Here is a 25,269-nt window from a genome sequence, read left to right as displayed (position 1 = left end):
GGTAGCAGGTACAGAATGCATTTTTTGGGGTGAGTTTGGACATTTACAACCAAATGTGAACGAGAGATATAGTGCAAATGAACATGTTTGAATGCATGGTGGTCTGAAGGAAAAACAGCACTGACTCTGGAGCAGTATGTATACATGCTGTGTCTGTGTGGTGTCTGGAGTCACTAGGGCAACGGGGCCTGCTTTCTCTGCTCTGAGAAGAGGAGCAGACTCAGGGGCCGAGAACCGAAAGGATATTTCTTTTTTTAGGATATCAAGATAGCAGTGGCAGCTGTACAGATAACTCATCCAAAGCCCTTTGACTTCTCAAACATGGCAGAAAGCTAAGAATATACGATGCCCCATCTCCTCATTAATTCAGCCACATACCTAGCTAACTAGCAAGTTAAACCGAATACACATCTGGACTCACCGGCTCCCGCTTTCTCCCATTGTGCTCTTTACAAGCAAACGTGACTCGCTCAACTGTTCTGGGGTCTAGGGAACTACGCTAAGCTTCAGAATGTAAAATAATGTGACAAGTGAAATGAAGAACGTCATCTCTTTTGTCTCCTAACGTACTGCACAAGTTGGCTGCATGTATTCACTTAAATTGGCTACAAATATTCAAATTTATTGAAAAACTTCAAAGAAATAGTTTCAACGGTATTGAAAGTATTGAAAAACCATCCCGTGGCTATTTCCAAATACCCCAGTATACAGTCTATAGTATATACTGTATACTGCCCAAGCCTGCTTTACTGGCTCTACAGCAGTAGAGTGTACTGCCTTTTGGTTGGATGCCAAGCAGTTGCCATACGAAGCAGTGATGCAGCCAGTCAAGATTTTTTATTTATTCTTTATTCTGCCGGGGCAGCAGGGTAGCCTATTGGTTAGAGCGTTGGACTAGTAACTGGAAGGTTGACATGGTACAAATCTGTCGTTCTGCCCCTGAACAAGGCAGTTAACCCACTGTTCCTAGGCCGTCATTGAAAATAAGAATTTGTTCTTAACTGACTTGCCCAGTTAAATAAAGGTAAAAAATAAAATAAAATAAAAATTAACCTTAATTTAACCAGGTAGGCCAATTGAGAACAAGCTTTCAATTACAACTGCGACCTGGCCAAGATAAAGCAAAGCAGTGCGACAAAAACAACAACACAAAGTTACACAAACAAAAGTACAGTCAATAACACAATAGAAAAATCTATGTACAGTGTGTGCAAATGTAGAAGAGTAGGGAGGTAAGGCAATAAATAGGCCATAGAGGCAGAAAAATTACAATTTAGCATTAACACTGGAGTGATAGATGTGCAGATGATGATGTGCAAGTAGAGATACTGGGGTGCAAAAGAGGATAAGAGCAAAGAGGACAAATAACAATATGGGGATGAGGAAGCTGGGTGTGCTATTTATAGATATGCACTGCATCTCAGTGCTAGAAGCCAATCACAGTTAGCCAGCTATACTCAGGAAGACCACAGGTGCACCTCTCTCTTTTTTTATCTTTGTAAAGTCTTGTTTATAACACATCAAGCTTCTTGGTAACGCGTGTTTAGTGTGTGTCAGACAGACAGGGACCCTCCAGCAGCCAGCCAGACAGGCAGTAAAAATTGTCTACAGGTAAACTACTGTATAATGCTAAACCCTCGTGGGACCCAACTGTGGAGACATATGGTTTACATACTGTGCGGTGACCCATAGAGGCATAGACAGAGGGAGGCTTTGTTATGGGGTGGAAAATGACTGTAATGGGGGGTTGTGTCTGTGTGGGCTGCGAACTCTGCTGCCTCAGCAAGATACAAACCTCCAGACCTCACTGTACTGTACTCACCTGTATTGTACCTTAGCTAAATCCCACACTCCACAGGTGGCAGCATTTTATACACACAGAACAGACCCCCACTTTAAATAATCTGCTCTGGGAGATAGGAGAGAAGGAAGCGATAGAGAAAGCGACCGAGAGAAGAAAGCGATAGAGATAGATAGGAGGAGGGTGGGAGGAGAGAGTTGCAGCGATAGAGGGGGAGAGAGCGAGACGGGTAGTTAGATAAATGGGGAGAGGAGGGAGGGAGGCAGAGGGGGAGAGAGATCCTTTGTTATGGGGTTTTACTGGAGTCGCGGAAAGTAGAGCGCCAGGGGGAGAGGTTGGGGGCTGGGTGGTAGAACAAGACTGTGACACCACAACACAACCCAGTGTCAAGAGGACTCACAGACACCTTTAAAACTAGGCGTGGGTCATCATTACCCCTACGTTAAGTCTCTGTCATCTCCTGATCACAGCCATTTATGGTGACTGATTACTGTTATGGGAGAGAGCAGAGTCTTACCTCATAGCTTTAGTTTGTAGTGGGTGTTATAGAGAGAATGCAGCTTAAGCCAGGCAACAGCAGGGGTGCAGATGTGTGTGTGTGCGCGCGCGCGCGTGTGTGTGTGTGTACATGAGCATGCACGTGTGGTTGTTCCCATGTGTGAGTTGTACTCAAAGTGAGTGCATGTATGTTATAAGGTGTTCTCTTGAAAGTGCACTCTTGTACGGTTTAAAGGTAGGGCATAGTTTGGCACATGAAGAAAAATGTGACATAAAATATGTGTAAAACTCAGAAAAGGTCTCACTATATCTCATCACAGCCTACAATCACTGACTCCTTCAGCAGTTGTATCTACCTTTAATCTTTGTGGCTAAAAGATGGGAACTGTTGATGACATACAATATGACTAATTCACTGTACCGTTTACACCTTCTGTAGAGACCCATCCACTTAGCAATAATGCTATGCTGTCGTTGTGATGTAGTAGATCTACTGTAAATGAATCTCTCTCTATCTCTCGCTGTCTCTCTAGGGTCCTACTGGTCCACATGGAAACCCCGGCCTGCCTGGTCTTCCTGGTACCAAGGTGAGTGCCCTAATCCTGGGTTGGGGGGCACAGACATCCCCCTTGAGCTCCAGAGAGAGTCTTGTTAATGTTGTGGGATGTGGAGGCCCCCAGGGGTCAGCCAGGACCAGTTTTATTGTCAGGGCCCTGGCTGTAATGTTCAATGTCATACTCTGACTCCCAGACTCCTTTGCTCCAGAAAAGGGTAAGGTCTAATCCTAGTGGGAGGGAAGCAGTCCCTAACTAGCCTCGGAAATCCCAGACCTAGGGCAGCAACAGCACTCTGGGATTAATGACAGATTCTCATGGCAACTTCAAAAAGGGACAAAAATTGTTCTGGGGATGGTCCTCTTCAGACAGAAGACTACAGACAGAACGCTCTCAACAAATCACGAGGCAGACATGCCAGAACGTCGTAATGCGAAACCTGCGTTTGCCGGCAAAATGTCAGCAGTGGTTTTAGCAAAGGTAGTTAATGCAAACTAGCCACTTGGTAAATGCACTCCTTAAAAATATCTTCAGTGATCTTCATCTTGACAGCTACTATTTTGTGTCCGGGGATGTGTACGTTTGGGCATCAAACGGTTAGTGCAGTGACGTAGGAAAGACGGATGTCCCAACTCTGCCCTTTCCTCTACACTGCAAAAATAGAAAGACTCAAAACACCATGATTGTGTAATGAAACCATGGAAAGTGGTGCACCTAACCTGAGATCTGGTGGTGGAATGTAAAACCCCAATAAAAGTGTTATGATACACAGACAGTGTTTTAAAACAATACAAGTACTCTAAAAGACACAAAGTGCTTTTTCAATCTGAATATTGGTGTTTTCAAGAAAGTTTTGTCAAAACACTTTTGGGGTTTCTCAGGGCATGTAAAAGGTGGGACAGGCGGAAGCTGTAATTGAACCCCACTTCCTATCTTGCCACGTGGCTCTGTTTTTAGAGGATTGTGGGTAATTCAAACATTTCTACACAATGTTATATGCATGTTTGAAGAAAGACAAGTATACTTCTACGTTAGTATTAAGCAGCTTGTTGTACCACGAGGTGTAATGATGAACAAATATTGAAATCTTCAGGCAAAATGACATGAGTGATGAGACAACCCATTCCCACATATCCAACTTTTAATGACAGAGGCAAGTACGGAATCCTGCAATGCTTGCAGTAAAACCTCTAGTTACTACTGTGCTCAACTATGCCTGCCAAAATGGATTAAACTGGCAAATGATCAGATACATAAATCAATGTTAAACATTAAAGTACTCCAGAAGAAGTGATCTAATTTTGCAATAGACAGGATTTGAAACACCACAATAGTTTTAGAGGAAACGACACCAAAAGGAGAAGGTATCTAATTCTGCACTAAACAGAACTCTAAACATCATACTTGTGTTTTCAACCTTTCCCATTAGTGCTCTCAGTCCCCGGCAAGGTGTTGCGTAACACTTGACTAAATGACGCTACGACACACCATGTAATGTTTCAAAACATCTCAGGACGATGTGTTTGCATAAAGTTGAGGTTGTCTCCTACGCATTGGTGGCAGCTCAGTTGCAGTGAGGGCACTTTTAACAGTGTATACCAAACTGATGTTGTACACGTACAGAAGTGTTAAGCTGGTATATTGTGGGAGGCAACCCGTCTGTCTAGAGAGACTAGTATCTTACTCATCTTGGGGTCAACGTTATGATTTCTGTTTAACTTCTGAGGAATAGTACTTCATTTCATATTTTTTCATTATGGTTGGCAATTTAAATGAATGATAAGCAACATTACTCTGCCACAGAGTGGGTGGTAGGTGCTCAATATTGAGATAAAAACGTATATCTCTATGGTGCTCAGATCAACGTGTCTTTGGAAGGGATAGACTCTTCTCAGGCTCCCGATGTGGCGCAGCTGTCTAAGGCACTGCATCTCAGTGCAAGAGGCGTCACTACAGTCCCTGGTTCAAATCCAGGCTGCATCACATCTGGCTGTGATTGGGAGTCCCATAGGGTGGCGCACAATTGGCCCAGTGTCTTCCGAGTTTGGCTGGGGTAGGCCGTCATTGAAATAAGAATTTGTTCTTAACTGACTTGTCTAGCTAAATAAAGGTTACTTTTCCCAGCTATTGCCGTTGTGAATAGCAGCAGCAGAGTTTTTGGGTGGAAAGTGCCCCGTGGGCATGACAGAGGCCTTTGATTGGTTGTTATTTGCTGATGGAGGAGGGGAAAATACCTGTGTCTGTCATTTGATTGAGTAGGCAGTTAAGGGGGAGGGGCGGGACGAGAAAAGAAGGGATGGTGGTTAAATAGATGCATGTAAAAAACCCTGCTGTTGGTGAGGAGGAAGGAGTGTTGATTAATTTCATCTGGAAAGAGAAGGATACACATGTATTTTCCGAAAGAAAAAGATAACCTTGCTGTAATGTGAAGTCTCTGATGACTTTTAATGCAAGGGGTTGACTTGACCCCTTTCCTGAACTGGTGGGTCCTTAGTAACATTACATTGACTGGCTCAAGTTCACTCATACCGAATGAGGCTTAGATGAGCAGAAATATAACATGAATACTAACAGTGATAGCATTGCATTAAAGGCTGACATCGGCAATATTTTCTGGATTATGTTTTAGTGATGGTAGCTTGATGTACCGGCTCTGTCGATAACTAATGTACGAACAATTCTGAACCCTCTGATTGTAGATCTGTGCCTTCAGGGCAGTTTCCATATTTTGAAATCAAATTTAAATGTGGAGAATTGACTGCAAATGCAAGACGTTGATATGTTTAAGACAATTTACCGTCAAATTCCCTGTCTACACTGAATTCGAAGTGCTCCTGTAGCAAATGCTCTTCTCAGAAAACCTCTTTCCTGGACAGAGGAACAAAAGGTACCCAATTGTCATACTTGAGTAAAAGTAAAGATAATAGAAAATGACTCAAGTAAGAGTGAAAGTCAACCAGGAAAATACGACTTGAGTAAAAGTCTAAGTAAATGTAACTGCTATAATCTACTTAAATTAAATATACTTATATTAAGCAAACCAGACTGCACCATTTTCTTGTTTAAAAAAAAAAAAAGATGGATAGCCATGGGCACTCCAACACACATCATTTACAAATGAGTACTTTTGTGTGTCAGGAAAAATGTATGGAGTTAAAAGTACATCATTTAAAATGAGGAATGTAGTGAAGTAAAAGTAAAAGTTGTAAACAATATGAATAGTAAAGTACACCACTGCTATTTGCCATATAAAAGTTCTGAACCTTTCTATTCAGGTTCAAAAGATTGTAAATTAGTAAAAATATATATCCATAAGAGTATTATTATATTATTGATCGATTGACCTTGACTTTTCAAATCACCCAGCAGTGCTATTTGCAGAGTTAGCTTCAGGTAAATGTTGCAATTCTTCAGCCATTCCTGAACATGCGACCAAATACAAAATACATATGGACACTACCAAAACAAATGATTTAATAAATCTGTCCCTTGCAGCAAAATCTGCAGAGCTGGGATGGTTGTATCCCTCCCTATATATCCGAATGAAGAAATATGGGCTGGCGCACACCCAGAGATAATAATTTCATGTAGAGGTGCTGACTAACGACGAATAAACTATAACCTATAAAAATAGACAGTCACACACTCCATATACAGTTGAAATTGGATGTTTACATACACCTTAGCCAACTACATTTAAACTCAGTTTTTCATAATTCCTGACATTTAATCCTAGTAAGTATTCCCTGTTTTAGGTCAGTTAGGATCATCACTTTATTTTAAGAATGTGTAATGTCAGAATAATAGTAGAGAGAATTATTTATTTCTGCTTTTATTTCTTTCATCACATTCCCAGTGGGTCAGAAGTTTACGTACACTCAATTAGTATTTGGTAGCATTGCATTTAAATTGTTTAACTTGGGTCAAACTCTTCCGGTAGCTACAAGCTTCCCACAATACGTTGGGTGAATTTTGGCCCATTCCTCCTGACAGAGCTGGTGTAACGGAGTCAGGTTTGTAGGCCTCCTTGCTTGCACCCGCTTTTTCAGTTCTGCCCACCCATTTTCTATAGAATTGAGGTCAGGGCTTTGTGATGGCCACTCCAATACCTTGACTTTGTTGTCCTCAAGCCATTTTGCCACAACTTTGGAAGTATGCTTGGGGTCATTGTCCATTTGGAAGACCCATTTGCGAACAAGCTTTAACTTCCTGACTGATGTCTGAGATGTTGCTTCAATATATCCACATCATTTTCCTCCCTCATGATGCCATCTATTTTGTGAAGTGCACCAGTCCCTCCTGCAGCAAAGCACCCCCACAACATGATGCTGCCACCCCTCTGCTGCACGGTTGGGATGGTGTTCTTCAGGTTGCAAGCCTCCCCCTTTTTCCTCCAAACATAATGATGGTCATTATGGCCAAACAGTTCTATTTTTTGTTTCATCAGACCAGAGGACATTTCTCCAAAAATTACGATCTTTGGCACCATGTGCCGTTGCAAACCGTAGTCTGGCTTTTTTTATGGTGGTTTTGGAGCAGTGTCTTCTTCCTTGCTGAGCGGCCTTTCAGGTTATGTCGATATAGGACTCAATTTAATGTGGATATAGATACTTTTGTACCTGTTTTCTCCAGCATCTTCACAAGGTCCTTTGCTGTTGTTCTGGGATTGATTTGCACTTTTGGCAACAAAGTACGTTCATCTCTAGGAGACAGAACACGTCTTCTTCCTGAGTGGTATGACGGCTGCGTCGTCCAATGGTGTTTATACTTGCGTTCTATTGTTTGTACAGATGAACGCGGTAGCTTCAGGCATTTGAAAATTGCTCCCAAGGATGAACCAGAATTGCGGAGGTCTACAATTTTTTTATGAGTTCTTAGCTGATTTCTTTAGATTTTCCCATGATGTCAAGCAAAGAGGTATTGAGTTTGAAGGTACTCCTTGAAATACATCCACAGGTACACCTCCAATTGACTCAAATTATGTAAATTAGCCTATCAGAAGCTTCTAACGCCATTACATAATTTTCTGAAATTTTCCAAGCTGTTTAAAGGCACAGTCAATTTAGTGCATGTAAACTTCTGACGCACTGGAATTGTGAATTATAAGTGAAGTAATCTGTCTGTAAACAATTGTTGGAAAAATTAAAGTAGATATCCTAACTGACTTCCCAAAACTGTAGTGTGTTAACAAGAAGTTTGTGGAGTGGTTGAAAAATTTGTTTTAATTTCTCCAATTTAGGTGTATGTAAACTTCTGACTTCAACTGTATCAACTCCCAGTAATTCGTTAGGTGAGTTACACAATAAATTACTAGGTGTTTATATATGGAGTGTGCAACTCTTTATTTTCCTAAGCTTATTGTATATGCCCATATATAACATTCTATTGGTTGCAAGATTTTTGTATAATAATTTAAATTGAAAAACTCTTAAGTTTTGAATCTGGCATTGTTTTGTGTATCAGTTCATAAACCATGTGCCATGAAATTGGTACATCAAAATTCTCTTCCCGCTCTCCCTCTCTGCCAGGCTACCCTTCATTACGCACACAATCATTACGTTTATCAGGGCTTACTGGAATCACCTGGACTCCTTCACTGTTGATTGCTCCATTTATCGGTCTGTTCTTCCATTGGTTCCCCGTGTCAGCATTAATGTCGTTATGTATTCATGTCCAGATGCTGTCCTGTTCCTTGTCCATTGTTAATTAAATGTTCACTCCCTGTACTTACTTCCTGTCTACCAGCGTTGGTCCTTACAATTTTATATTCTATATGGCACAGCTGTCAATTTTTTGGTCCTTAAATTAAACTGGTTCACAATTTTCCTTAACCAATTTTGGTCTTTAATTCAGGGCCGACAGACAAGTTCCTTACTTTCTCCCCCTTCCACTTCTGGGTAGAGCAGACATTTCCATAAATTTTGGTTAGCCACATGTGTGACGTAACTCCACCAGTCCTATTTATGATCTAATTTACAAAGATTATAAAAAAATGTTTTCTCTATTTGTATATTTGAGTTTAACAATAATATTATATTTATTTAATGTTGGATCTGACATTTCGATGGCCATAATAAATAGACATGCCGATAGTGGACAACCTTGTTTTTCTTCACCACAGTATAATACTTTGAGATGTAGCCATTATTTACTATTTTACACCTAGGATTACTATACATAACTTTGACCAATTGTATAAGAGATTCTCCAAAAATGAAATATTCCAGGCATTTACAAATAAATTCCAGTCATACTTTATCAAAGCCTTTTCAAAGTCAGCTATGAATACTAGGCCTGGTTTCCTAGATTTTTCATAGTGTTCTATTGTTTCCAGTCCTTATCTTATATTATCTCCAATGTATCGTCCATGTAAAAACCTGTCTTATTAGGATGTGTAATATCCAACAATACCTTTTAAATTCTATGCGCTATGCATTTTGCTCAAGTTTTTGCATCACAACACTGAAGTGTAAGGGGCCTCTACATTTTTTTTTCAATGGGCTGGATCTTTATATTTACCACTTGTGTCCTGTTTCAGTAATAATGAAATTAGACCTTCTGGTTGAGTATCTGATAATCTACCCTTTTTATATGAGTGGTTAAAACATGCTAGTAACGGTCCTCTGAGTACATCAAAAAAGGTTTGTTTTACCTCAGCTGGTTTTCCATCCAGCCCTGGAGTTTTCCCAGACTTAAAGGCTTTAATTGCATCAAGAAGTTCCTCCTCTGAAAATGCCCATTTAGCAATTAACTCACCACGTCCACCACTAATAAGCTGAGCTTCTCAGTAATTTTTTCTTCGCCTCACACATTGTGAACAAAGTCTGTTTTTTTTATACATCCATTGCAAATTATAGTTCCTCAGCATTTGAAAAATCTTTCCAACAGTCACGGCCTCGATAATCACCAAGCTTCTGTGTGAATTAGTAAACTATCATGATCCGATGTTCCCATATATCCAGTGGAAACGTCCTTAAAAACAGCTGTCTGTCCCGAGCTCACTGGCGTGGGAAACTCTGAGAGCCTGGAATAGGATAGTTGATGCAATGTTGCAAGTGTGCTAGCAACGGCATTGGGCCGATCCAGTTGATGATTTGATACAGTGTTGCACTTCACTAGCAATAGCTCAAGTCAAGACAGATCGAAAGGGAGGCAGGAATTTTCATCAGGATATTTTCTACTGTTTTTATTTCTCGGCTTTAGGCCTATGTATTTTACTTTGTTAACGATGGTAGTTATAGGCTTACTGCTGCATTGACCTTTAGGTTCTATGCGCTAATTTCTTTAGCCGCCAATGGACCACAGTGTATCAATGTGTCCTAATGGCAGAGGCTGGTGCGCTCGCCTTAAAATTCAACTAACTTTCGGATATTTATCATTTTACTTCAGATTTTATGATTAACCATGTGACAATGATTCTGAGAAATGAAAAACGTAATTGTTGAAATGAAAATGTGCATATATCATAACTTTCACTCAGATAGGTAGAAATGGTAGGATAAATTGTAAGCCTCCCCAAACTTAAAACTCACGAGCTGCTTATGGTCTTTACTATAACACCTGTAAAAAAAAATGTGAATGGACAAGCGCCTGCTTGTGAAAAAAGGGGGTATGTGATTGTTTTGTTCTTTACCTGAAAATGACGATTTGTGAAACATTTTTCCGAGAATAATGTGTAACTGTATAAGTGGGAGAACACACCTGCCTTCCCAGGCCGCCTTCCCCAAACCTCTGGAATCCTGATGGTTAGGGGTTTATTTCTGTTGGTTCGCCTCATAAGGGAATTGTATTGTGCTTGTCCTATTCAATGGGTATATAGAGACGGGACAGGGAGACTCGTTTAATGTTTTACATGAGATCATTTCCTTATTTATTAGCAATTTAATTACTATAATAGCGTAAATTGCTATTCTTGTGTGACTTTCAAGATGGCCATCAATGTGGATGGATACATTGTAGGCTCGTCACCTTTCTCATCTGTGTCACGAGTCGTCATATAAACCATAAAAACAGCTGGAGTTTTTCAGACTCAGCTACCTCTGACAGGGATGTGGGATGTGGGCTGTGCTGTGCAGACGGCTGTGGTGTAGTGGCTGTGGCCAGGTCGTTAAACTAAGCTTGTCTGTGGTGAGAGTTGGTTGGGAGATGGCACCAGACGCCCCTGTAGTTGGTGGGTAAGCTCCAATTCAAACCCTATCCGTTCACAATTTGGGAGTGTAAACAAAAACATTATACAATTTCATTATGCTGCCCCTTGTCAATTTCACTATCATTCTGATGTGACAATTGTATTTGTTTAAGTGGATAAGTGTAGGTTTCAGTTGTTTGTGCATAGTTGGACAGAAAATTGTACTTTATGTAAATCTCCCTTACTGAAAAACCACATGATTGGAACAATTAATATGTGAAATTTCAAATGTGAAAATGTTCTTTAGGAACATTACACATCACATGTGAAAACAAAAATGAGTCATTATGATACAGAGTGCTTTTAACAGTGTTTACAATTGACATGTTTGCATTCGGAAAGTATTCAGACCCCTTCCCTTTTTCCACATTGTTACATTACAGCCTTATTTTGAAAAAAAATACAAGAATCTCGTCAATATACACACACTACCCAATAATGACAAAGTGAAAGCAGGTTTTTAGAACGACACTCCTCAGTAAAAGGCACATGACGGCTCGCTTGGAGTTTGCCAAAAGGCACCTGAAGGACTCTCAGACCATGAGAAACAAGATTCTCTGGTCTGGTGAAACCAAGATGGAATACTTTGGACTGAATGCCTCGACACAATCCTGTCTCGGAGCTCTACGGTCCATTCCTCTGACCTCATGGCTTGGTTTTTGCTCTGACATGCACTGTCAACTGTGGGACCTTATATAGACAGTTGTGTGCCTTTCCAGATAATGTCCAATCAATTCAATTTATCACAGGTGGACTCCAATCAAGTTGTAGAAACATCTCAAGTATGATCAATGGGAACACGATGCACCTGAGCTCAATTTCGAGTCTCATCCGAAAGCACTGTATTACACAAGATAATGTTTTCACATGTTCACATGTTGTCGTGTGTAGTTTCATGTTAGCACATGTGGAAATGTTGCATCCCCATGTTATCACATTTATTTCACATGAGATCATGTTTTCACATGCTCACATGTTGTCACACGTCATCACATTAACTTCACATAAAATCACATGGATCATGTGAAATGTATGTGGTTTTTCCGTAAGGGCTTCCGGACCGCACACAGAGGCAGCAATGTCCTGTTTTCCTCTCTGATTTGTCAGAAAGAAGGCTCAGACATTGATGGATGTGTTCTGGTGTGCCCTTTGACCCTGTTGTGGACACCATGGGAGGCCAGCGATGGCCCTTGAGGCTTCCCCATTGGGTTCTTTTGAAACATCCTAAATCACTATAGCTAACACCACATACACACAATGACTCATCCTCAGACCCACACTGGAGGCGGAGTCGGAGAGTGGGGAACGCTTTGTCTTTGTTTGTAAATTGTGTTGTGAAGTCTAAGGGATGAAGGGAAGAAACAGAGGGATGAGAAAAGAAGAAAAAAACAAGCAAACCTGTGTCTGTCTGAGGTCCCTGGTTGATGTGCCGAAAGCTGAAAAGCTTCAGTTGACGGTTGTTTGAGCGCAGCATGAAATGTAATGACGAATGGCTCGTGGGATCTGATAGAGGCTCTAAATGAACGCCATGCACTGTTGACATTTTTCAAACAGAGAAGAGAAGGAATCAAGGTTTCACTGCCAGTAACTTCTGCTGCGGTACAACACACACACACACACACACACACCCCTCCCTGCCCTTAACAGCTGAATGCTTGAATGGGCTGTCAGTCAAAACCAGTGAAATGTAATGCTTCAACCCCTGGAGAGAAATACCTGTTGAGAGCAGGTAATCAGTAGTGATGAACAGGTATTGTAGTATAGGCCTCTGAGGTGTCACCTGTACTCGGGCAGAGCATCCCTTGATCAGACAGGAGGACCCCGAGTCTAAGCATAGACTTCTGTTAAGATGTTAAGCCAGTGTTTTATGTACCATTTGTCTCAGGCCCAGAAAATGTGGATTGTATGTAATTTCATGTTTAGGCGTACTGAAGTAAGAGTACTCAATGGCCTGGGAAATGTTTGGACTTTCATTGAGTGAAGGGTGTAGAATAAACTTGAATTACTATGACATGTTATGGTTAAAAAGGGGAAAGTAGGGGTCTTCAAAGAAGTCATCCTTTTGTAGCATTTTGTCCCTTTGTTAGTGTGTGTACGTTTCCACTGTCTGTATCTCCTCATCTGTGGGGTGGCTTTGTAACTCAAGAGAAGCTTAGGACCCGTTCCCCACCAATCACAGTTGTCAATAACTGAGTCAGGTCATTGGCTGAGACTTGAAAGACGCTTTGCAGAAAGCCATGTCAACCTTAACGGAGGAACAGCACAGATCTCTCAGTCATAAAGGAGATAAGAGGTAAGACTCCGGATAAGAATGAGTCACTTTGTTGTTATTGGAAAAGACTGTACCGTTGAATCGGGTGGCGAACTTTGCCACCGTAAAGAGCAGCACAGATGTTGTTTTTTTTACCTTTGCACTTTGATCTCCCCTGTACAGTATGTAGTGGAGGGGGTTTCTGGCTGCTATAAATAAGTGCTGACCCTGACTCTCTGTGTCACTGTCAGGGCTCTAAGGGCGATCCAGGACTGTCCCCAGGTCAGGCCCCGCCAGGAGACAAGGTAAAGAATGATCTGACCTAGTCTACTCTGGCCAGCAGACAGGCAGACAGACAGCATGGCTTTGTCTCTCTGTTTCTCTCTCTGTTTCTCTATCTCTCACTCAACATCTAACTGTCCCTCAATCCCTCGCTACTGGTTTCTCTTTCTGCTTCCCATCTTCTGCTCTCACTCTCAATCTCTTGCCTTTCCTTATTCTCCCGTTCAAAAACGAATACTTCACTCAACCACTCTTGCCCCATATCTTTCAACTTCACTTTAGCAACATCTGTTCCCTCTTTCATTGACTCCACAACTACACGTTTAGAGGTTTTCTAACCCTTCTTTCTGATCGGTATTTCCTCCTCTCCTCTCTCACTCTCAATTCAACATCCTTTTATTATTCTCTTCATCTCTAATCACATCCTGTATTCCTCTGATATTTGTCTTCTGATATCTTAGTGTCTCTCTGCAAAGCTTTGGCACAGTTGCTACCTATTATCAGTCAGTGAAACTTCCGTTGGCCTGTGTTCTAACCATTGCCAGCTGCAGCTCCCCATTTCGTCTCTTTTAATCTGCCTTCTTATCCTTATCTGATATCTCTTAATAGTTGCAGTTCATTGACTTGTTAATAACTTATTTGATCAAGTCTAATGTTGTCATGGTTTTCTCCTTTTGTTTCCAGGGTGACAGAGGTCCACAAGGTCTTCCAGGTCCAGAAGGGTTTGCGGGTCCAACGGTAAGAGTTTAACGGTTATAACATCGGGGCTTTTTTTAACCTCTGGCTCTGACATACTGTAGGCATATTATCTAAAGCAACTGTCATTCCATTGGCTCTTTGAAGGCATGAATGATGAGAACTGATCCGGATCCAATTAGATTATCATATTGTCATTTAATGAGTTCCCTGCATGAGCTTCTGTTCTGAATCGGAGCTATTTCTGCTCGCCTCACACATGATGTTCCCGCTACATAAGCTTCATAAGTATTAGCCACACCTTAAGCGGAGGCCTCAAGTGGGCCCTGGCTGTGTTCAGGAATCAGGATAATGTTACCCATTCACAGAGAGGGTCTGTCTCTCAGACAGGGGCCGGGGAGCTCCTAGTCCTAAGCCACCTCAGCCCACCCTGCTGTCGCTCCATAGGGCTGGACACACACGCACACAGATACACACGCACGCATGCACACACTCATGCGTGCGTCGCCCCGGGACCCGTCTGCGGCCAGGCTCCGGGACTCCTTGCCTGAATCTTTCAGAGTAAAGGCATTCTGAGGGAGGTTATGGCCCCTGATGACAGGCACACCATCCGATGCCTCTTCAAAAGAGAAAATGGCATGAGGAGAAAGAGGAAGCAGAGAAGGAAACCAATTAAATTCATACATCAGCACGCACAGCTCACACAACTCTCCTCAGTTTAGTCTCAGAGATGAGAGCCCTTATCTGTCTCCACATGCAGCAGCTGGCTGTGGACTACTACTTTAAGCCGCTAGCCCTCATCTGAGGGAACTGGGTTCAAATGCTATCATTTCAAATAATGTTGCTGTGCTTGATAGAGCTTGCCTGTTGCATGGAACCAATAGAAAACTCCAGGCAGGCTAAAGCAAAAGCTCAATATATTTGAAAGATTTCAAATAGTATTTGTACCCAGGTCTGATCTCCGAAGGTTGGCCTTTACCTTGCCTCCCAGGAGGACACAGACCAATGTTTGCAGTAGCTGAACCTAATACCCAGGCCATCAACTGTGCCCTGGGAAGGTATTTTCAGAGGAAATGACTTCAGCCTAAGCCCCTTACCCCCGAGTGGGCTTTTTATTGAGTGTGAAGGTTCCTGTGTCACAACCTAGGAAACGGTGGAGGAGAGGAGCTACACGGAACGCAGACCTGTTAAAAAAGGTTTCGCTCTACTGTCCCCCCAAAATATGAGTTAGCTAACTTACCTTTAGCAACAACATTTGTTGTTATTATGGCCGTCAATGACAAATTATAAAGTTGAAGATAAAAACAACAGGGTTTTAAATGAACTAAAAACTCATTACAGTTAGAAGGATTTGTTGTTTGTTAAATTTAGGATTGTACTACTGGCCTGCCCAATTCCGCAACATGCTAACATGGATCACAAACAGACAAGATTCAATGTGGATTCAGATAGAAGCCCAATCCTGTGGTTCATTGCCTCTAAGCTCAATTATATTAATGAATAACTTTAGTGAAGTGGGCAACATAGCCAAAACCTTTGTGATTTACAGCACCCTACTAGCATGGAGGGATTGTAAGAAATACCTGGGCATTTCCTCCCAAATATGTTCTCACTCGCCTATAGTATGCAACCCAGACTTGCCAAAAGCCCTGAGTGATGCCAACTTTAATCTTTGGCATACTCTCGGGATCAGGACCTTTTCAGACCTGTTTCATCAGAAAACCACTATACTGAAATCCTTTCAAGTGAGTTCAATGTGCCAAGATCCATTTTTTAAAAATATATCTACAAATTAGGCACGTCATTTCCTCATTTACTTCCAAGTGGAGGTTTATGAAATTGAGTCCCTTCTTGCTACATCACAATCCATCAAAGGCAAGATCTCATATATCTGTAGACTTCTTTCTGAGAAAAGAGGCTCCTCCTTTACTCCTTTGAAAATAATCTGGGAAAGGGACCTTTGTTTAACTATCAGTGATGAGTTATGGGTGGATGTTTACGACAGGGTATACTGCTCCTCTACTAATGTAAAAATGAAAGAATCTAATTAAATGTTTTATTTTTTTTTACAAATTGTATTACACCCCAGTGAGACTACATAGAATGAATACATACATTTCTCCTGACCGTGAAAGGTGTACCTCTGAAAGTGGAACCGATATGCATGTATTTTGGAGTTGTAGAGAGATTACCAGATTTTGGCACTCTATACATACTGGGGCACAGAAAATACTAGATGTACAGTTTTATATGACCCCGTGTATCTATCTTCTTAAGGCCCAGCAGGACTTTGTTCTTGATCATGACAGAGAAAATGTGTTCATGACATATCACATACTTTGCTAAGAAATGTATTATTCTATTGTGGGCTTCCAATACTTTTCCTACATTTAAAATGTGTATTGACCAGATTGTTGACTTTCTTTCTCTTGGAAAGCTCACTTATGACCTCTGCAAGAGACAGCCCACGTTTGATAGACGCTGGTCTCCACTACTCAACTATATTTCAAACTGGACAGAGTGAACGGGGTGATTAGGGAAATATATACATGTTGTGTAAGGTGCTGTTAATACTAATTCTTTGCTTTTCATCTCAGCTAAGGCTGGAAATAGATAATAGGAACGCTGATAGTGCTGCTGAAAGTTTGCTTGTTTTATTTTATATTTTCTTTTCTTATATTATTTATGTCTGCCACGTCTGTGAATGTGGAATGGGTTTGGTTGGTTTATTGAAAACAACTAAACTTAATAAAACTTTAAATTGAAAGAAAAAGCTGAGGATAAGCACTAGTTTACCTAAATGCAGGATCTGGCTGTAATACAAAGACTGAGGATTATAAGCAAGCCGTCTAGGCGTTGAAGGAAATATCTCATTTTTATTGAACCGTTTATACATTTTATATTAAATTATTACTTACGATTTCTCTCGTAATCCAGTTGTTTTCTGCCTTAGATGTTTCTCATCATGTTTTATGGTAAAGACGAGGAATACTCAGTTTTCCTGAAGCATCCAAAAAGTTGTGTTTACGCTCATAGAATGTATCCTGGTTTGACTCTACCAGAGTACTCTTTGGGCTACAGTGTCAAGGAATTCTTTCTTTCTGCTCTCTGCATCAGACAGTCCATCTCAGTACGGAGTGCAGTTCACAATGCATGTAGACCTATCATCTCATCATGGTAACTTTTTTTCTTGTGACAGGTAGGCCTACATTTGCTGCAGCATAGCCTATGCTACAGTGATATAAGGACTGCATGCGCGTCTAATTTACACATCTCCATCTGTCTTTCGGGGGTCACCATATTTTTAAATGTAAAGATATAATTTTTTTATTGCAGCTTTAGAGTTTTAAAACAGCCTATCACTTGAATATTGTTGCTTTAAATCAGAGCACGCACAAGCAGTCTCTGTCACTACATCGATTCCATTCAAATTGCATCCAAAATAGATAACCCTGTTCAAGATATCCTAGTCTACGACTTTCAGGTAATGCATTCAATGCAGTATTAGCCTTATATATAACCTATAGCCTCTGTCTATTGCGCAATACACACTCACCTGTGCTCAGCTGCCCTCTCTCCCTAAGAAAACGCTCCTTAGCCCTTGGAGACCCATGCAGGAAAAGCAAGACTAGAATAGTTTCCTGGACATCGTTTTTAAAAAAAAATTATCATACCAATAGTGTATTCGAAGAGGGAAGCAAGCTCTTGTTTACCGCGATGGCGGTAGGCTATAGCAGTTATTTATTCAGACCCATAACCATTCAATCTACGTGAAGAGAAGTGAAAGCAGTCTGCATCTAAATCTAGTCCTATCTTATTTAACCTTTCTGATCTCCCCATCCCGGATCCGGGATCGTGAATACAGACTCAAGCTCATTACCATAACGCAACGTTAACTATTCATGAAAATCGCAAATGAAATGAAATAAATATGCTAGCTCTCAAGCTTAGCCTTTTGTTAACAACACTGTCATCTCAGATTTTCAAAATATGCTTCTCAACCATTGCAAAACAAGCATTTGTGTAACAGTATTGATGGCTAACGTAGCATTTAGCATTAGCATTCAGCTGGCAACATTTACACAAAAAAACAGAAAAGCATTCAAATAAAATCATTTACCTTTGAAGAACTTCAAATGTTTTCAATGAGGAGACTCTCAGATAGCAAATGTTCAGTTTTTCCTGAAAGATTATTTGTTTAGGACAAATCGCTCCGTTTTCTGCGTCACGTTTAGCTATGAAAAAACCCCTGTATCCAGGATTGTGTAAATCTATCAGCAAGCTCATTAGCATAACACAACGTTAACTATTTATGAAAATCACAAATGAAATGAAATAAATATGCCATCTCTCAAGCTTAGCCTTTTGTAAACAACACTGTCATCTCAGATTTTCAAAATATGCTTCTCAACCATAGGAAAACAATCATTTGTGTAAAAGTAGCTAGCTAGCGTTAGCATTTCGCGTTAGCATTTAGCGTTAGCATTAGCGTTAGCATCCAGCACGCAACATTAACAAAAACATAAAAGCCTTCAAATAAAATAATTTACCTTTGAAAAACTTCTGATGTTTTCAATGAGGATACTCTCAGTTAGATAGCAGATGCTCAGTTTTTCCAAAAAGATTCCTTGTGTATTAGAAATAGCTCCGTTTTATACATCACATTTGGCTACCAAAAAAAATCCGAAAATTCAGTCCTCAAAACGCGAACTTTTTTCCAAATTAACTCCATAATATCGACTGAAAACATGGCAAACGTTGTTTAGAATCAATCATCAAGGTGTTTTTCACATATCTCTTCATTGATACATCGTTCTTGGACACATGCTTTCTCCCCTGAATCAAATGGTAAAGTAGAAGCAGCTGGCAATTGCGCACCGAATTCGACGCAGGACACCAGGCGGACACTTGGAAAATGTAGTCTCTTATGGTCAATCTTCCAATGATATGCCTACAAATACGTCACAATGCTGCTAAGACCTTGGGCGAACGACAGAAAGTGTAGGCTCATTCGTTGCGCAATCACAGCCATATAAGGAGAGAATGGAAAACAGAGCTTCAGAAATTCTGCTAATTCCTGGGTGATGCATCATCTTGGTTTCGCCTGTAGAATGAGTTCTGGGGCACTTACAGACAAAATCTTTGCAGATTCTGAAACTTCAGAGTGTTTTCTTTCCAAAACTGTCAAGAATATGCATAGTCGAGCATCTTTTCGTGACAAAATATCGCGCTTAAAACGGGAACGTTTTTTATCCAAAAATGAAATAGCGCCCCTAGAGCTCTAACTGGTTAAGCATGTCATTCGAATAATGAAGATAAGGAAAACAAAAGTTATTTCATTTAGCCTAACTGTTAAAATAGCGAGGAAGTAATGAAGCAACAATAGAGATAGAAAGAGGAGGTAGGCAAAATAACACTAGGGGAAATATTATGAAAGGTATATATGCGTCAGCCTGCTAATTATACAAATAGACCATATTATATTTCAAAATAAAATAAAATTCGCTAGACTATGCATGTTGTAATGTGTACGCTGGGAGTTGGGAAGTAAGTACAGGGAGTGCAAATGTAATAATAAATAGAACATAGTACAAACCAAGAAACACAAAAAGCATACAGACATGAAACAGAAACAGAGTCAATAACGCCTGGGGAAAGAACCAAAGGGAGTGACAGATATCAGGGAGTTAATCAGGAAGGTGATGGAGTCCAGGAGTCTCATGAGGCGCAGGTGCGCATACCGATGGTGGCAGGTGTGCGTAATAACGAATAAATTGTCGACGTTGAGCGCCAGAGAGGGGGAGCGGGGGTAGATGTGACAGTCCCCCTCCCTGGTGCGCTGCTCCAGCCACAGAACGCCGACCAGTCGCTTCTGCTGAGGCATGGGAACCTGTAGAGCCGGCTGAGGCGCGGAAACCTGTAGAGCCGGCTGAGGCGCGGGAACCTGTATAACCGGCTGAGGCGCGGGAACCTGTAGAGCGGGCTGAGTCGAGGGAACCTGTAGAGCCGGCGGAGGTGCGGGAACCTGTAGAGCCGGCTGAGGCGCGGGAACCTGTAGAGCCGGCTGAGGCGCGGGAACCTGTAGAGCCGGCTGAGGCGCGGGAACCTGTAGAGCCGGCTGAGGCGCGGGAACCTGTAGAGCCGGCTGAGGCGCGGGAACCTGTAGAGCCGGCTGAGGCGCGGGAACCTGTAGAGCCGGCTGAGGCGCGGGAACCTGTAGAGCCGGCTGAGGCGCGGGAACCTGTAGAGCCGGCTGAGGCGCGGGAACCTGTAGAGCCGGCTGAGGCGCGGGAACCTGTAGAGCCGGCTGAGGCGCGGGAACCTGTCGAGCCGGCTGAGTCGAGGGAACCTGTAGAGCCGGCTGAGGCGCGGGAACCTGTAGAGCCGGCTGAGGCGCGGGAACCTGTAGAGCCGGACGAGGCTTGGGAAGCTGTCTGTACACTACTCGTGTTTCTTGGTTTGTTCCATGTTTAATTTATTTTTAAATTCACTCCCTGTACTTGCTTCTCGACTCCTAACATACACGGCACACATGTAACTTTGTATGCTGCAGGTGTTGCACCAGAATCTCATGTTCTCTTAGCTTTATCATGGTTTGAACGAGGTGCGTAATTCCATTTCATATAATACAATACGGTACAGTAATACAGTTCACACTCAAAAAGATTAGCCTACTGGAGTTTGTTTCACTCATTTACCCAAGAGAGCATATATATCTACATCTATGTTTTTTGTGATTTGTCTGTCGTGTGTAATGTGCAGTAGCCTATAAACCTATATCATACAGTGCCTTCATAAAGCTACCCTTGAATTTGTCCATGCTAGGTTACAGCCTTATTCTAAAAAGTATTTCATGTAGGGCTCATCAGGCTCAGGTATCATCAGGCTCAGGTATCATCAGGCTCAGATATTATCAGGCTTGAATTTCTGAAAATTACCAACCCTTCGAATCAAGGATTACTGACTAAGCATATTCACTTAATTACACAGTACATTCGACTGGCCTCACTATAGAGTGACGTCAGTATAGCATCAACTGTTATTTCATTGGACATCTGTTTTCTAGCTAGTCATGGTAAAATTGTGAAATGTTTGTCCTTGTATGACTGTCTTTATGAAATGTGATGATATTTGAAGAAAACCAGATCAAAGTATGAAAAAATGACTGTTACTTCTCCATTGATAAAGTTTGATCATAAAGTTTCTGGTCACTCTCCCCTGTGTCAAACACTTGGGTTCATTATTAAGGGGACACGGTGGCATCCCCTTAACTCTCATTTTAATACACCAATGGTAACATGATATTCTCTTACCTAATTTAAGTAAGAACCGCCTTGGAACCAAGAACCAAGAACCAAGAGAAGGTGTGTTTGCAGAGAGGCGTGGTTTATATAGCTAGATAGCTACTCTACTTGTGCCAGAATTTGACTGTAGGGTGTCAGAAAATATAATAAAAAATATGCCATATGTTTCCCCTTTCATCTGTGTCTGGTGTTAGCTACCGTAGTTACTGGCTACCTAGGTCTTCAGCCAGCATAGAACAAAAGGGGGAAATGGTCGTTCAAAACTCAGATGCAGCTGTCAAGTCAACACATCTGTCAGTGCTGCTGTGCATCACAAGAGACATCATTGATGCAATTTCATTATTCAAGTTGCTTTGTGTTAGTGATGCGGAACAAAGCTTCCTGAAGCATTGATGCTTTCCAGCCAATTGTGTTGAAAATATGTTCATTACCCGAGGCTTTGAACAACACAGTGTACACTAGTGGCACCTGCTGGTCAAAAGAACTTAGAGCAACCAAATTATGAAAGATTATATCCCACACGCTGTAGCGCATGCACGGAGTAACCTTTTGGTCTTCTACCAAACCAATACCAAACCAATCAGGTGGTTGTTCAACGAAACAAAGATTCTGACGTCATTGGTCACGTGCTTCTGATAAAGTGGTACAGGCATCGGTATACTGCTTTGAAGTAAACTGCTTAAAGATTTTGATGCATGACTCAGAGCTCCGGTATCAAACGTAACATCCATACTTTGCGTTTCACCAAATTTGCTTGAGATGGATTTTACTGCAACACTGCTCACTGCATCCAAGTTGCTTGACATAGGCTTTTCAAAGAGCTGTCAGTCAAGGTGAGCTCATGAATATACAGTGCTTTCGGGAAGTATTCAGACCATTGACTTTTCCACATTTTGTTACGTTACAGCCTTATTCCATAATTTATTAAATAAATGTTTTTCCTCAGTCTACACACAATACTCTGTAATGACAAAGCGAAAACAGTTTATTTTAATTTTTTGCAAATGTATTAAAATAAAAAAAATAAGAAAAACCTTATTTACGTAAGCTTTCAGACCCTTTGCTATGAGACTCGAAATTGAGCTCAGGTGCAACCTGTTTCATCCTTGAGATGTTTCTACAACTTGATTGAAGTCCACTTCTGGTAAATTCAATTGATTGGACATGATTTGGAAAGGCACAAAGCCTGTCTAGATAAGGTCCCACAGTTGACAGTGCATGTCAGAGCAAAAACCAAACCATGAGGTCAAATGAATTGTCTGTAGAGCTCTGAGAAAGGATTGTGTCGAAGCACAGATCTGGGGAAGGCTAACAAAACAATTCTGCAGCATTGAAGGTCCCCAAGAACATAGTGGCCTCCATCATTCTTAAATGGATGAAGTTTGGAACCACCAAGACTCTTCCTAGAGCTGGCCACCCGGCCAAACTGAGCAATTCGGGAGAAGGGCCTTGGTCAGGGAGGTGACCAAGAACCCGATGGTCACTCTGACAGAGCTCCAGAGTTCCTCTTTGGAGATTGGTGGAGTGCTGCAGAGATGGTTGTCCTTCTGGAAGGTTCTCCACTCAGGCCTTTATGGTAGAGTGGCCAGATGGAAGCCACTCCTCAGTAAAAGGCACATGAAAGCCCTCTTTGAGTTTGCCAAAAGGCATCTAAAGGACTCAGACCATTTATTTTATACCTTTTATTTAACTAGGCAAGTCAGTTAAGAACAAATTCTTATTTTCAATGACGGCCTAGGGGCAGGGCAGAATGACAGATTTGTACCTTGTCAGCTCGGGGGTTTGAACTTGCAACCTTCCGGTTACTAGTCCAATGTTCTAACCACTAGGCTACAAGACTCTCTGGTCTGATGAAACCAAGATTGAACTATTTGGCCTGAATGCCAAGCATCACGTCTGGAGACAAAACCTGGCACCATCTCTACGGTGAAGCATGGTGGAGGCAGCATCATGCTGTGGGGTTTTTATTCAGCAGTAGAAACTGGGAGACTAGTCAGGATTGAGGGAAAGATGAATGGAGCAAAGTACAGGGAGATCCTCAGACTGGGGCGAAGGTTCTCCCTTTCAACAGGACAACAACCCTAAGCACACAGCTAAGACAACGCAGGACTGGCTTCGGGACAGGTCTCTGAATACTTATGTAAAAAACTAAAATGTGGAAAAAGTCAAGGGGTCTGAATACTTTCCGAATGCACTGAATCTCCATTCTTGTGTATTTTATTTTATTGCTCATGTTACTATTTTATTTGTATAATTTTTAAAAAGCTTGTAATCAAGCATTTCACAGTAAAGTCTACACCATTTGTATTCGGCGCATGTGATAAATACAATTTGATTTGATTTGACTGCCGGGTGCTGGGAAGGAGGAAGGAAGCTCTGGAATGTTCTAGAATCCTTAGACAACCCTGGGCATCCTGTCCTCAGTTGTCCTGTGTTTTTTATGATTGTATGGCTGAAATGCACACAGACAGACCTTTGGCTACCTGGCTATGTATTCCGCCTCCTACTGACAGGATCACAACAGGCATACAATAATTGGTGCTAAAATGAGAAGTAATTCATGAGAAATTCTTTCCCTTTACCCAACCCCTCTTTCTCTCTCTTTTCCCATCTTTCCCTCCTTTCCTACCTCCGCTGACCCAGTTCAGATATCACTGTGCATAACTCAGTCAGTCATAGGCCCTGTATTGGGAAGTAACAATTCTATATACTGTAAGCATCGGTCGCGAATTCCAATGTTTAAGATAAAAGTGCATCGGTCCGTGGTCAGAAAATGTATTAAAATACTATGAATCCAATTGCCTCCGATTTTATTTTGATTGTTGAGGTTCACCATCAGCAATAGTTTTGGTAGTTTTGCTTTGAACAATCGGCGTACGTGGTCATTTTTAGATATACGGGGTAAAGTTGAAAATGTCATAACAAGCACACCAATCACTATTGCGAGGCGCACCCCATGGCCGAAGCGAGAGGTGAAGATCACTCCGTAAAAACGTCCAAACGGTTGAAACTTTTCGATTTTGAGATGGGGTGGAATTTGTGAACAATAAATATTTATACTTTACTAGCTCAAACACTTAATCTGCAAGTTAATTAGTGGGTGATGGTGATTTCAGAACCAATCTGATAGTGGTACAGTAGATGCCTAGTCTCTCTTATGGCTCAGGTCAGTTGCCTACATAGTACATACACCATAGTCATACATAATTTACACGCACGCACGCGCACACACACACACACACACACACACACACACACGTCAGCTCAGACAGATCCAGTTCAGAGATGTGCCCAGCTCATGAGCCCCATCAGCAGCAGATTTGAGTTAAGAATGGAATAGTGAATGTGTTTACACAACAAATGCTAATGCATTGAATCGTATCGCATCAAACCAAATTAAATTGATTTGTTCTGTAATGAAACCGAATCGCACCGAATCATATCAATCTGAAACGGATTTTTCCTGTAACTAAAACAGATTTTTCCTGAGCCCATGTGTCTAGATACATGTCGAATCGTCTTGAAAGGGAAAGATGCACATCCCTAACACCTAATGTAGAGCAGGTGATATTCTCCTCTGTCTCATTTAAGATGTCTTCTTTCTCTACCTGCAGGGTTCTAAGGGCTATCCAGGGCCACAAGGACAGCCTGGAGAACAGGTGAGTCGTTAGCGTTCATTGGGTCAAACTTGTCCC

The 25,269-nt window shown here is 41.6% G+C and overlaps 1 protein-coding gene across 2 annotated transcripts in view; it reads left to right on the top strand.

Annotated features, from left to right (window-relative positions):
• Positions 1 to 25,269, top strand: part of LOC110521790 (collagen alpha-1(XXIV) chain) — a 183,833-nt gene that overhangs the window by 45,130 nt on the left and 113,434 nt on the right. For both annotated transcript variants that reach the window (XM_036968553.1, XM_036968554.1), the window contains exons 5-8: positions 2,833 to 2,886; positions 13,544 to 13,597; positions 14,259 to 14,312; positions 25,189 to 25,233. In XM_036968553.1, coding sequence (XP_036824448.1) covers positions 2,833 to 2,886; positions 13,544 to 13,597; positions 14,259 to 14,312; positions 25,189 to 25,233 — 207 coding nt within the window. The remainder of the gene's footprint in view (positions 1 to 2,832; positions 2,887 to 13,543; positions 13,598 to 14,258; positions 14,313 to 25,188; positions 25,234 to 25,269) is intronic.

The sequence above is a fragment of the Oncorhynchus mykiss genome, chromosome 30, assembly GCF_013265735.2.
Source record: "Oncorhynchus mykiss isolate Arlee chromosome 30, USDA_OmykA_1.1, whole genome shotgun sequence".
Lineage (NCBI taxonomy): Eukaryota > Metazoa > Chordata > Actinopteri > Salmoniformes > Salmonidae > Oncorhynchus > Oncorhynchus mykiss.
This window is presented reverse-complemented; position numbering and strand designations above follow the sequence as displayed.